The sequence below is a fragment of the Dermochelys coriacea genome, chromosome 8 (genome assembly GCF_009764565.3).
Source record: "Dermochelys coriacea isolate rDerCor1 chromosome 8, rDerCor1.pri.v4, whole genome shotgun sequence".
Classification (NCBI taxonomy): Eukaryota; Metazoa; Chordata; order Testudines; family Dermochelyidae; genus Dermochelys; species Dermochelys coriacea.
In genome coordinates this window covers 9,780,475-9,794,610 of record NC_050075.1, presented here as the reverse complement: position 1 = coordinate 9,794,610, position 14,136 = coordinate 9,780,475, and the positions used below count along the sequence as shown (strand labels likewise).

The 14,136-nt window shown below is 43.9% G+C and overlaps 1 protein-coding gene across 5 annotated transcripts in view; it reads right to left on the bottom strand.

Annotated features, from left to right (window-relative positions):
• The window catches only part of KLHL3 (kelch like family member 3), a 72,812-nt gene that overhangs the window by 41,784 nt on the left and 16,892 nt on the right, over window positions 1-14,136 (bottom strand). For all 5 annotated transcript variants that reach the window (XM_038414876.2, XM_043490540.1, XM_038414877.2 and 2 more), the window contains one exon: window positions 9,152-9,273. In XM_038414876.2, coding sequence (XP_038270804.1) covers window positions 9,152-9,273 — 122 coding nt within the window. The remainder of the gene's footprint in view (window positions 1-9,151; window positions 9,274-14,136) is intronic.

Here is a 14,136-nt window from a genome sequence, read left to right as displayed (position 1 = left end):
AAAAGGAGTACTTGTAGCACCTTAGAGACTAACAAATTTATTAGAGCATAAGCTTTCGTGAGCTACAGCTCACTTCATTGGATGCATTTGGTGGAAAAAACAGAGGAGAGATTTATATACACACACACAGAGAACATGAAACAATGGGTTTATCATACACACTGTAAGGAGAGTGATCACTTAAGATAAGCCATCACCAGCAGCGGGGGGAGGGGGGGAAGGAGGAAAACCTTTCATGGTGACAAGCAAGGTAGGCTAATTCCAGCAGTTAAAAAGAATATCAGAGGAACTGTGGGGGGTGGGGTGGGAGGGAGAAATACCATGGGGAAATAGTTTTACTTTGTGTAATGACTCATCCATTCCCAGTCTCTATTCAAGCCTAAGTTAATTGTATCCAGTTTGCAAATTAATTCCAATTCAGCAGTCTCTCCCTGGAGTCTGTTTTTGAAGCTTTTTTGTTGAAGGATAGCCACTCTTAGGTCTGTAATCGAGTGACCAGAGAGATTGAAGTGTTCTCCAACTGGTTTTTGAATGTTATAATTCTTGACGTCTGATTTGTGTCCATTCATTCTTTTACGTAGAGACTGTCCAGTTTGGCCAATGTACATGGCAGAGGGGCATTGCTGGCACATGATGGCATATATCACATTGGTAGATGCGCAGGTGAACGAGCCTCTGATAGTGTGGCTGATGTGATTAGGCCCTATGATGGTATCCCCTGAATAGATATGTGGACAGAGTTGGCAACGGACTTTGTTGCAAGGATAGGTTCCTGGGTTAGTGGTTCTGTTGTGTGGTGTGTGGTTGCTGGGGAGTATTTGCTTCAGATTGGGGAGCTGTCTGTAAGCAAGGACTGGCCTGTCTCCCAAAATCTGTGAGAGTGATGGGTCGTCCTTCAGGATAGGTTGTAGATCCTTGATGATGCGTTGGAGAGGTTTTAGTTGGGGGCTGAAGGTGATGGCTAGTAGCGTTCTGTTATTTTCTTTGTTGGGCCTGTCCTGTAATAGGTGACTTCTGGGTAATCACATCAGCCACACTATCAGAGGCTCGTTCACCTGCGCATCTACCAATGTGATATATGCCATCATGTGCCAGCAATGCCCCTCTGCCATGTACATTGGCCAAACTGGACAGTCTCTACGTAAAAGAATGAATGGACACAAATCAGACGTCAAGAATTATAACATTCAAAAACCAGTTGGAGAACACTTCAATCTCTCTGGTCACTCGATTACAGACCTAAGAGTGGCTATCCTTCAACAAAAAAGCTTCAAAAACAGACTCCAAAGAGAGACTGCTGAATTGGAATTAATTTGCAAACTGGATACAATTAATTTAGGCTTGAATAGAGACTGGGAATGGATGAGTCATTACACAAAGTAAAACTATTTCCCCATGGTATTTCTCCCCCCCACCCCACCCCCCACAGTTCCTCTGATATTCTTGTTAACTGCTGGAATTAGCCTACCTTGCTTGTCACCATGAAAGGTTTTCCTCCTTTCCCCCCCCCGCTGCTGGTGATGGCTTATCTTAAGTGAAAAGAAAAGGAGTACCCGTGGCACCTTAGAGACTAACAAATTTATTAGAGCATAAGCTTTCATGAGCTACAGCTCACTTCATCGGATGCATCCGATGAAGTGAGCTGTAGCTCACGAAAGCTTATGCTCTAATAAATTTGTTAGTCTCTAAGGTGCCACGGGTACTCCTTTTCTTTTTGCGAATACAGACTAACACGGCTGCTACTCTGAAACCTATCTTAAGTGATCACTCTCCTTACAGCGTGTATGATAAACCCATTGTTTCATGTTCTCTGTGTGTGTGTGTATATCAATCTCCCCTCTGTTTTTTCCACCAAATGCATCCAATGAAGTGAGCTGTAGCTCACGAAAGCTTATGCTCTAATAAATTTGTTAGTCTCTAAGGTGCCACAAGTACTCCTTTTCTTTTTACATAGTTTGAGACACAGAAGCACATGGATCCTCATGGAAGGCAGATGAAAACATTGTGCTGTTAGATAAGCAGCTGCGAACGGCACATGGGACAGAGGAAGCTACATTCAGCTTCCTTTGATTTCTCTGGTTTGTCTAAGAGAGAATTTCCCTTATTGCCCTGCTCTCCAAATGATGTCCAACCAGCACTAGCAGCTGGGAATGAAGACCAGCTCCCGCATTTAAATGCTTTCCCCAGGTGAAATGCAGCAGCACTGCAGGTGAAATGCTTCCATACGGGTGAGCCTGCCACGAACCGGACAGACACACGGTAACATCTCCGTGTGGAGAAACAAGCAGAGGAACAGCCAGAGAAAAGGAGAGAGAGAAAAAACAAGTGGACATGAAATAAAAGGTGCAGAGGCATCAACTCCACTCCCCAAAAATATTCCTTCCCAAACTTTATAGTGTAGAATGGCTAAATGTGTCTGTTGGCAAACGGCTGACGGAGCGTGCAACAAACCGCATCAGACTGTGACTGCAAAACCCACACTATAGTTTTTAAGGTGCTATGAGTTTCCGTTCCTTGCCCATCTCCCATCCGACGATACTGGCCTCTAATCCTTCCTAAGGGATTGGGGGGAACCCCAGTTTGGGTCCCGTTAAAACTGAACAGCCACAGCAGAAGGATATTAAGGAGGTTTCTTTGGTACTCCATTAGAGACAGATCTAAATCAACAATATCTCCTGTAGCAAGGAGAACACAGATTTTAATCAGACTTCCTTAACACACTGGGCTTGTCCACACTACTGTGCGGAGTCGATCTAAGATACGCAACTTCAGCTACGTGAATAGCTGAAGTTGACAGCTGGCGCTCTCCCGTCGAGTCTGCTTGTACTTCTCGTTCTGGTGGAGTACCGGAGTTGAAGGGAGAGTGTTCAGCGGTCAATTTATCATATCTATACGAGATGTGATAAATCGACCCCTGCTGGATCCATCGCTGCCCGCAGATCCAGCGGGTAGTGTAGACAAGCCCTATGCTGAAGAACTCTCTCTGCCTCATCCACAGCTTTCCTGTAAGCCAAAGTTGTTTTTTAACAACTGTTTCCAGTGTTGCCAGAGATGTGTTGGGTAAAAGGGTGCAACCCCTGAAGGCTCCAAAATGCTGCAGAGTTTACGGGAGGTTTTTAATTACATTTTACAGACCACATTTATTTGTAATTGTTTTTAAAAATCAGGAGAGTCCCCAGCTATTTCCCCTCATGCCTTGGATTCTCGGACATTTTTCATTCTATACACACACACACACACACACACACACACACACACACTCACAGCATCCTGCACCTAACTGGATTTAATTGTGAAATCAGCTTAATGAGCTCATTCCCAGTGAACTAGTTTATCCTAATGATACTTATTGACAATTACTTGCTCAATTAGGATGGTAATTTCTTGGATGCATGCAGGTAATTAAGCAGCTCTGTTAAGGATCTCTGCCCAGTGACTTGCTGTAGGGGGTCTCTCAGGGGTCCTGCATTAACATTCCATCACCAAATGGAATGGAAGATTTTTGGAGTAATATCCCTGCATCCGACGGAGTCACCTCTTCTCTGGCACTGCCACAGCATCCCTGCCAAAGAAGATTTACCTATCCTTGGAGCTCACAAAGACACGAAGAGCAACATTTATTTGAGCGGGGAGGTGAAGTCCAGATTGCTCCAGAAATGAGGTATTTTCAGAAGAGTTTCAATGGGGAGGATAATCCCAGCCCCTTTGAGATTCCATGCCCACCCAAGGTTACACAAGCTGGTCACTGTGCAACAAATACAGGACAGGCATTTCCAGAGCACACACCCGATATAATGCTGCACTGCCTCCCTCCCTGGTTCTGCGGTTTTGTTTAAACAGGAACCCAATCAAGTCCCTTTTACTGTCCCTCGCTCTTCTCTCTGCAACATACACACCCTAAGGCCAACGCACTTAGCACGGGCTGAGGGGCACAATTTTTGTGGGAGCCCCATGCTAATGGCACCTCACTGGTCCAGCCCTCGTGAGGCTGACAGAGCTATGTCTCCTTCTAAATATCTGCACTACAATAGGTGTTGGAACCAGGGGTGCTGGCTTGAAGTAGCAACAACCACCCAAATACACAGTTTCCACCTTCAGCACTTCCACTACAAAAATTGTTCCATCACCACAGTGAACTAGTGCTGGCTTAGCAAAGCAGAACTGCTCTAATGCCCCTTCCTGGGCCCATTTATGTTCAAATAAACTCTCATCAAGCTCACAGCACCAGAAGCTTCTTCAGAAACCTGGCAGCACTTTAATTCTCTACCTTGACTTCATCTCCACTAGGGGGAAGTGGCTTTGAGCCTTTGTCAGCAGCTGCCCTTTGTTCCCTGTAACTCTTTACTGAGCCAGCAGCTTAGACGCAAGCAATGAAAAGCCACTGGAGACACATTAATTTCAGCTGCAACTTGAAGTCTTCTCTTATCTGGGAAATCCACATAATTGGCATGACAACAGCCTGCCAGAACAGCCAGATTTTCAGGGTTCTACCAAGCCATGTAACTAGAATACACTGGGCCGCAGGCTCTGCTCAGAGGCACACAGGCAGCTTCCAATGAAGCCAAAAGGGGATATATGAAAGCATCCACGGACAGAACTGGACCCACAATAATCACATGTTCCTGCAAATTCCTTGGGGCCAGCTTACACGCACACACCCCATAAAGGGAGGGAAGAACAAAAACTCAAACCATGTTACAGCAAGAAGCAGGCAGGAAGGAAACCCCAGGTGAGGATTTCCTCAGATTGTTGCATGGCGGGGCGAGGGGGGGGGATTTTCCCCCAATCCGTTCTCTGTAATGAGCATTCCACGCCAGACCATGTGTTCTGAGAGGATGTACCAGAGACAAAAGGTCACCCAACGCAGAGGCCCAGGGCCTGTCCACCATCTCAGGGCCACCAGCTCCATGGAGACCTGCTCTGAGGGAGTCTGCTGCTCGGGACTGCCCCGAAATACCTTCCTGAAGGTGGGATTCCAAGGCACAAAGGGAGTCTAGCTCCTCCCAGGGTAACTCACACCCAAGTATTCCCTGTGGAGCCGGGGAAAGAGAAAGATGCATGACTCCCTGGCCTTCCCTTCTTCCCCACTGGGGTCCAGAGATAGACTGCATCCCCTGTGGGGATCTGGATCCCTGTGACAAGGAGAACTTCATGAACCTTTTCACTAATTACCATGCAGAAGACAAAAAACCCTGAACTAATGCTAGGGTCACTTGGCCCTTTTGAAGTGAGTCTTCCCTACTATGGTAATCCCATGCAATTAAATGATGCATAGTTACAAAAAGATGTGCCCTGGAAAATGGAGCTTAAACCCATGAATACTGCCTATTACACTTCAGAAGATCTACTGCAGCTCTGCACAACATTTAGCATCATCTGGACAACAAATGTCTCCACTTCCTGTACTTTAAGCCTGTAAAGTGGTTGTTAAAATCTATTGCAGCCTATTTCATCAAGTGCTGCACATTGCTCAAACTCTGGGAATATGCTGGAATATTCACTCCCTCGACACCACCTTCAGTGACATATTTTCTAGTCTCGATTGCTCTCATTTCCCTTTTCCTCACTGACAGGATCCTAGGTTTTCATTTATTTACCTGACTCAGTAGCACAGTTGCACTTGCTCAGTGTGTGTGTCATTCTGCGGTTTGTCTCTTGTAACCTCTGTAATGAAAACATTTGGCACCACTTTGTGCCAACTGTACCAAGAAATTGTTTCTTCCACCAGTTGAGGAAATCTGAAAATCATGGTCAAACTGCACAAAATCCCTTTAGAAATCCACAGCTGGCCAACTAGAAAGACAAAACTTGGGACTTGAGAATACGGGTATTCCCAGGGTACCCAGTGAGTGAAAAAGAAATTAAAGCCTGCAGTATTTCAGACACACTAGAGAGCATGGGAGTGAACTCAGCAAGCCTAAGAGACACAAGTCAAGGTAACTCTACATTTTAAAAAGACTCGCTTTGAGTAGCATGGCTGCAGGCAAGAAACATTGGGACAGTGATGTAGAGCTTGGAGAGGTGGGGGGGGAGAAATCAGTATAAAAAAATTCCTCACTCTTTTTTAATAGATATACCTGAGACATTGTCTTACTCTTCATCATTCATGCTGTCTGAACTTCTTTGGCTAGCTATACAAAGAGAAAGAGACAAAGAATGATCTACTCTAGAGACATCACAGGCTCTATGGGAGGAATAGAACTGTTCATTATGTTCTGTAGAATGGTTAAAAAAAAGGAGATCAGGAAAAAGGAGATCATTCTCTGTGCATTGCTATCAGTGTTGAAGAGTAATTTCTATTCTATTGGTTTCAACATAAAACTAAGTTAAATTCTATAAGACATTTCCATAACAATATCAACTTGGATATTGAAACAGACTAGTCAGTTTCATCTTTGTTTATGATCGGTTTCACTTTATTTACGTTAATGCAGTTTCCTGTATTAACATAATTCTGGACTTTCAAAAGGGAGCAGGGTGATATTTAAATAAGTCACATGGGGGTGAAGCTGTTTGGGGTTCGTTTTATTTCGATCATGCAAACATGTCTATTCCTATTGGACTTTTCTAGGCCTCTGCCCACTTGGGTTTGAACTAGTTTGACTGCATACATCTTTGAAAGAGGATAGATAGGGCTCTTACTTCAACTATTTGTTCCACCACAGAGCTTTAAAGCAAAGGCAGAGATTGGGTTCTATTAGTAAGACACTAGCCTCTGTTCGTTCCCGTGAGCCAGCATTTGGCTAGAGGAGCCATACAATCTGAACCTCTTGATGTTTATCTTAAGACAGACAGACCAGTCTTGGCAATGTGTAAACTATATCCCTTCGCATGAGATGCAAGCTCCTAGAGATTCAGGAGAGAGAACATTTCCCAATACAGATTATTTTGGAGCCATCCAAGGCTCTTTTATGTTGTATCTAAGCACCTCACAATCTTTAACATATTGATCCTTGTAACCCCTTGTAACACCCCTGTGAAGTAGCGAAGTGCTATTTTCCCCATTTTACAGATGGGGAACTGAGGCAAGAGACCAAGTGATTTGCCCACGGTCAGGCAGGAAGTCAGTGGCAAAATAAGCACTCAAACCCTTGTTTCCCTAAGGGATTGGACAAAGCTAGTGGGCATCTCACTTGCATCAAGAACATTATCACCTGAAGACAGCTTCGTAAAGGTCTTCTTGCTGCTCCCTCTAGTCTTGCATTTTTGAATAAAGATCTCGTGCTCATTTTTCACTCCATCCTGTGGAGATGAACTGCGTATGCCTTGTCCAATTTCAAAATCATTCAGAAAAGGAAGATGGTTGAAACTAAGGCTATGTCTACACTGCAGCTTATGCCAGCATAATTTATATCGCTCAGGGGTGTGAATAAACCACCCCTCTGAGACACAGAAGTTACACTAACGTAAGTGCCAGTGTGCATGGTGCTTCTCCCACTGACAAAATTACGGGCACTCATGGGGGCTGGATGAGTTAAGCAGACAGAAGAGCTCTCTCCCATCAGCTTAGAGAGGCTACATCAGAGAGCTTATAACGGCTGTAAACTCTCTAGTGTAGCCGTGCCTTATGTCTACCATTTTTAAACAAGTAGCAACAACAATTGAAACCAAACCTGCCAGAGATCCCAAAACCCCTCCTCAATGACCCACCTCCTACTAGCTGCTCTTTTGCTATAAATACAAATGTAGGCATTGGACACCTTCACTATCTTCCACACAGACACAGAAGAAAAGTATGACAGGTTTCAGAGTAGCAGCCGTGTTAGTCTGTATTCGCAAAAAGAAAAGGAGGACTTGTGGCACCTTAGAGACTAACAAATTTATTTGAGCATAAGCTTTCGTAATGCATCCGATGAAGTGAGCTGTAGCTCATGAAAGCTTATGCTCTAATAAATTTGTTAGTGTCTAAGGTGCCACAAGTACTCCTTTTCTTTTAGAAGAAAAGTAAAAATACCCACTCCTAAGCATCATGTGTTACCTACAGACTATACTAGTCTACTGCACCCGGTCAATGACTCTTCCGCCTGCTGCCAAATAGTTTTGCTTTCCTTGTATCCAGTAACTTCCTCTCTACTCTTGATGGTCCCCTGCCTATTTCCCACTCCACACAACCACCTCTATCCATCTGTGACTCTCTTCTCTTTACAAATAGCTTCCCAAAACAGGACTTTATAACCAAAATTGAATCATATTTGTAATTCTTATTTTGTATTGGAGGAAATATAAATAAATATAAATAATATACATATAAAATAACTGTCTCCTCCACCCATCTCAGCTAACTAGTGTTCTTTATTATCTGTATAGCATCAATAGGGTACTAAGTGCTTTACAGACTGGTATAAAAGAGCCCAAACCTGCTCCCCTACCAGATTAAACACTGGCATTACTCCTTTTGAGATACACCTGACTTATACCAGTGTGAGAGTAGAATCAGACCCAATGTCGTTCCCCCAAAGAGCTTCAAGTCTAGACAGAATACAAAGGAAGGAAGAAGGAACTAGAAGTGGCTATGCGAGCTCTAATTTTAGCTGTAAATTTGCATTCTACTCAAAGCTTCACACAACCCAAATGACTACCCATAAGAACTAAAAACTAATCACCACAGGAGTTTTCTATTGGGACCTGAAGAACCATCATCCCGCTTATGCTTGTTTTAGCGTATCTTGACCTTCACCAGACTGACCAGACAAGTTAGCACAGCTTCTTGGAAGGCAAATGACTAGTCTTATTATATACAGTGGTGGTGTAGCCATGTCGGTTCCAGGATATTAAAGAGATAAGGTGGGTGAGGTAATATCTTTTACTGGACCCACTTCTGTTGGTCAGAGACAAAAGCATGTAAACTCATAAGCTTGTCTCTCTCACCAACAGAAGTGGGTCCAGTAAAAGATATTACCTCATCCACCTTATCTCTCTTGTCTTAAAACAGGAACATGAAATGAAGACTAAATGTAACATGACTTATGTGTGGAAAAAAGCAGTAAAGTGCCTCAAAACAATACAGAAAAGAAAGGTAGCATGCGTCACACTCTACCCTTCATTTTGTGTAGCCTGCAGGCATCAGTTACGCTGATGGTTCCTCAGTCTGCGATTTAAGCCATGAAGGTTTTTCCCCTTCAGTTTCCAGGAGTTATTGAGCCCAACTTACCTGCACGTTCTCTTCCGTGACCTCTATTTCAGCTGTGTAGATGTAATCAATCAGCTTACTCAGTGTTTGCCCATCGATGTCTTTTATTTCAATCTTCTTTGCTTTACTTTCAGTCATATCTCCTGAAATTCAGTTCAAATTGGCATTCAATATTTGTTTGCTTTTCTCCTCCCCTCCACCTCAATGCCCTATATGCCCAGTGGAAACACTTCCTCCACCCCCAGTTAAAACACACATTGAAAGCCCTGAACCCAGTCGCTATCCCTGCAGGTCCAGGATGACTGGCAGTGCAGTGCCAGCTTCTAAACATCAGAGAGCGATATCAGGAGGCAACAAGAGAGACTTCCCTTCACTCAGGGTGTGTGTGCACAGTTTCACAGCCCAAGAACTACAATGGGGGAGAGGTACCCCAAGAATAGCATGCCCTGAACAGGGTGGTCTTCTAGCAGCCTCTTCTCCTGAGGCTTCCAGCATAGTTCTGCAGACTGAAGAGATTGGCCTGGTTCAAATACATTTCCCCATGAGCTGGGTGCTTGGATGAAGAGAACCTCCTGAGATTCACCCAAGCTCAAATGTATATGAGAAAATAATAGGACACAATTAATTACTCTCATACATGGATAACCACCGAAGATGACAAAGAAGTTGTTCTTTGATAGGCTACAAGAACTAATTATGGGTGAATCTCTAGAGAGCCTCTTCGCACAAACTAGGAAACTATGAAAATCTCTGCAGAAATCACCACTCCTTTGCTAGCATTTTTTTTTTTTTTGGCCAATGGGGCAGTCCTATCCAGAGGGATAGGCCAAAGGAAATCTAAGGTTAACTTTTTTTTTTAAATATAAAAAGTGGCAAACAAGAGACTCCATTGGAGGTAAACCAAACCTGTGTCTGCTCAACAGCCTACACATGCATATCCCCGTGTAGCTGACTTTGTGCTTGATTAGAAATGGAGGTGGGAAGGAGGTATATTTCAGTAACAAAAGAAAACTGTGGGTGTTGCAAGAAAGGATTCCTGAGGCCACCTTTAATGATCAGTTGCAGAAAGTGACACTACACCCCCAGGTTTTCTCAAAATGCTGATGATAAACCAGGGAAGAAAAACAAATTCCAGCAGCAGAAGTAAAACAATAGAAGAAAACAATTAAGTTAGACAAAGGAGAAATTGAACAAATGTCAAACCTTGTACTGGGATACGAATAATCACAACACTGAGAAATTCGGTCACTCAGTGCTGCTGTGGGATTAAGAGGAGCAGTTCTACACTCATCCTCTGTGGAAAAACAGTTACAGGCTGCATGTATGTAAAGGAAATGTTCAAGTCATGTTTGCCATGACATGACAGAGCTCCACATGCTAAGAGCACAGTACGCGGCCTGGGGTGAGACAGACACACTAAGGCAACCAAGTTTCAACAAAATCCTGACACTGGGAACTACACCTAGCTCTGGCCTTCTTCAAACAAGTGACATGAACTATACTGTGTGTGAGTAACATGAGCAGGACCTGGTCCCTAAGTAAAACCAATAAAGTCTTGCGTTGAACTGAATGAATTAAAAAACGCAATAATAAAGATCACGTAAAGGAACCTGAGACATCTTTACAAGCAAAAGACCCACATCTGTGAAGTCAAATCAAATCCCTGGTGATATTTAAAGCAAGTGGGATTTTAAAAAGAGAGAGAGAGAGAAGAATTCTCACCACCTGAAGGAAGGGTCCTGAACAAAGGATATTACAGAATGGTCCATAAAAGTCTCCTGGGTGCTATGGTAACACCCTGTACCTGTGCTTCGGAGCAAGCAAAAGACTCAGCACAGACACTGATTTGTTTATTGAAAAAAAGAGGGTAGAGGACAGAGTCAGAAGAACTTATGCAGAGATCACTACAAGAATAGCTCAGAGAGACGGATCTGAGATCATCATCTCCCTTTGTGGCACTCATAGGACAAAAATACAAAAATACGTACTCTGTGGGCTCACACACCCACCAACAAGCTGCTAACACGGCAGTTTGCGTTCTGCTAGATTTCTAGATCATTATGCTCAGCTCCATAGCCCGGGCAAGCAGAGCTGCAGCGATACAATCTACCCCTCCACACTCCAGCAGGTCACTCCAACCTATTCCACTGGTCAGAAGGCACCACTTTTCACATGCCTGTTATTCTTCCCAGCCAGGAAACATCTGGACACTATGAGCTGAAAGGGAATGGGGGGTGGGGGAGGGAAGTTAGCAGGATAATAGGAGTGGGTGATAAATGCTTCCATCCAAGCCGAAGCACGCATATTCAGTACAAATATAGCATCTCCTAAGGCATCTCTGGAGGTGTCGGAATGACTGGATGAATTAATTCAACTCATCCCATACACCCTTTAAAAAAAAAAAACCTAAAGTCTTTGACAAACCAGAATCAAGCCTTGCTTGCTTCAGATCTTAATTTAAAGCACTGTTATTAATTATTTGTATTAGCACTATATCGACAGATAACAACTAATAGCAGGGCCCCACTGTGCTAGGCACTGTGCACATTAGTCAAGCCCTGTGCCAAAGAATCGAAATAGACAAGACAGACAAAGGTAGGAAAACAGAGAAAGGAAGCGACTTGCCCATGGGTCACGCAACAGGTCAGTGTCAAAGCCAGGAGAGCTGGGTTGTGTTCCTGACTCCCAGTCCTGTGCTCTACCCACTGGATCATGCTGCCTTTTGCTGCTGAGTAGACTTTGCAACCATTGCTCCCACATCTGCAAGCACTTCTTATGTATACCTTGCATACCCCCTCAATACACATTACTGTCTGTCCTATATACTGCAATGCCATTGCTCTTTCTAGCCTGTATTAACTCAGTGGGCTAGTCAGTTCTTCTCTCCCATCTTTGATATTGCCTTGTTCACGGAGCACGGCAGGCCACCCTGCGCTGTATTTCTTGTGCTCCACATGGACACTGTCTGGTTCATAGCTCTAGCTCTTTTTTGTGGGGGGGGTTTTTTAAACCAAGGATCTGTTCAAACTGCCTGTGAGGAGAATACACGTGTGGTAGAAAATATAACGGCAGCCCTTTCACACACAAAAAGAAGAGAGCGGATTCTGAAATGATGACGAAGATCTGAAGAGAAGATCTGGGTTGCTGCTGACTGCTTCTGTGCTTCCAAAACCCCAAAACACACAATCTGTTCTGCAGTAACAGCCTCAAACATTCCAATCACATCACTGCAGCTTTTGCAGTCATTATTGGAGTGGATCTGATTTTGTTTTATTTCAAAATGTTGTACATTATAATGACCATCCTTGCAGAACAAAACCAAACCATCAAACCTCCATGCGAAGTGCTTTTAAAAAATAATGAAGGGAAAGCAATCAGTTTAGGAACACTGCTCCAATTCAGCTCTGGAGTTCGCAGGAGTAAGTCTCATGACCTTCAGTGGGCGATGTGCCTGCTTATTCCAGAGCTTCAAAGTCTTGGTTTTAAACAAATACATAACTAGAAGAGATCAGCTGGCTAAAGGCACTGGCGTACGGAGTCCTTCATCTCAAGGTCATTGGTTCAAATCCAGTAGAAATCTACACTGATTGAGAGTTGCTGACCAGCAGTGGGATGATCGCACATAGGGAATGAATTGTTGGTCTCCGTTTGGTTCCTGCTTGTCTATCCACAGTCTTCTTTTCTACCAGCTAATCCAATGAGCACCTTCCTCATGGGCATGGCCATAGGGATTTTTCCCCTGGAGTGAAATCTCTCTGCCCCAGAAGAGGTCCCTTCCAGGCCAAGCAGGACATATACTACTAAAGGCTTTCCCAAATAGCTTGCTACTGCTGCTGCTCATGCTGTGCGTGTCCTGTGGATAAATACAAGAGCTCTGTTTCCCCCCTACCGTCCAGTTTCATCTCTGAGCAGTAACGGAAAAAAAATGAAGAATATTCAGCTTATTTTTGTAAAGGATCACTCTCCACAAAGTGAAACAATGCTGAGGTACAGAGAAGTGCTTCTGACCTTGCAATAGGGAGACCCAGAATTTAAATATGGGAACAGCCAGCCCTAAACTGAGAGAGGAGAGGAGATAGTGACCTAGCGCTCAACTTGTTTTACAACCAGAGCAGCAGCAAATAGTAATCGTTAGAACTATAGCCAAAGGTAGTTTACAAGAAAAGTCACACGATTGTGGTTAGATGGTTACTATTTAACTTTCAGATGTGAGCATTACTGGGCCCCACAGAATTCCAGTACTGGAACAGCAACAAAGTCTACCTGCCCTTATTAATGCCAGTTAATCATGGTGGCTGGTTTCAGGCAGACATGACCTCTAAGGATCAGAGGCTTCTCCAGGGCTGTGCATTTGTTGGCTGGTGTAATAACTACCACAAACAGTAACAAATACTCTCACAGAGCAGCCTTTCCTGCTTTGCTCCTTACACATAGCAGCATTATTATTACTGCTAACATCCAATCCCAAAATACTGTCTCAGCTCTCTAGATTCTTAATAGCTAGATTTCTCAGCCTTACGAAGAAAAAACTTCCCGGCAAACGTAAGGTACCTACCAACGCACTCCTGCTTATACAGACATATATCCCACAACATCAACCATCAATTTATTTTTTTAAGTGAATGCACCTTCTACTTCCCATATGCCAAAAGCCACCGATACATGCAATCCCGGCAGAACACCAAGCGCAGCACATGAACTCACGTTTGCATCCCCCCTTTTCCCATTCAGTTAGGACCCATATTCTTTCTGGCACAAACACTGTCTGGCTCTGCCATAGCTTTTAAGTCATGACAAAGAAAACACATTTTGCAGATGATGGTTAGCAAGGAGTTGAACTCTTCCAATAAAGCTGACAGAAACAGGGTCAACCTAAGCTCCTTTTAAGGAGGGAGCATCCATGTAGAGACACAAAACAGTAGCTCCCAGCTCTCTTTTGACCATCCTCCAATGCTTTGGTGATCACAAATCAAGGAGTATCACAGAACGTTCCTCAAACTGGGTTT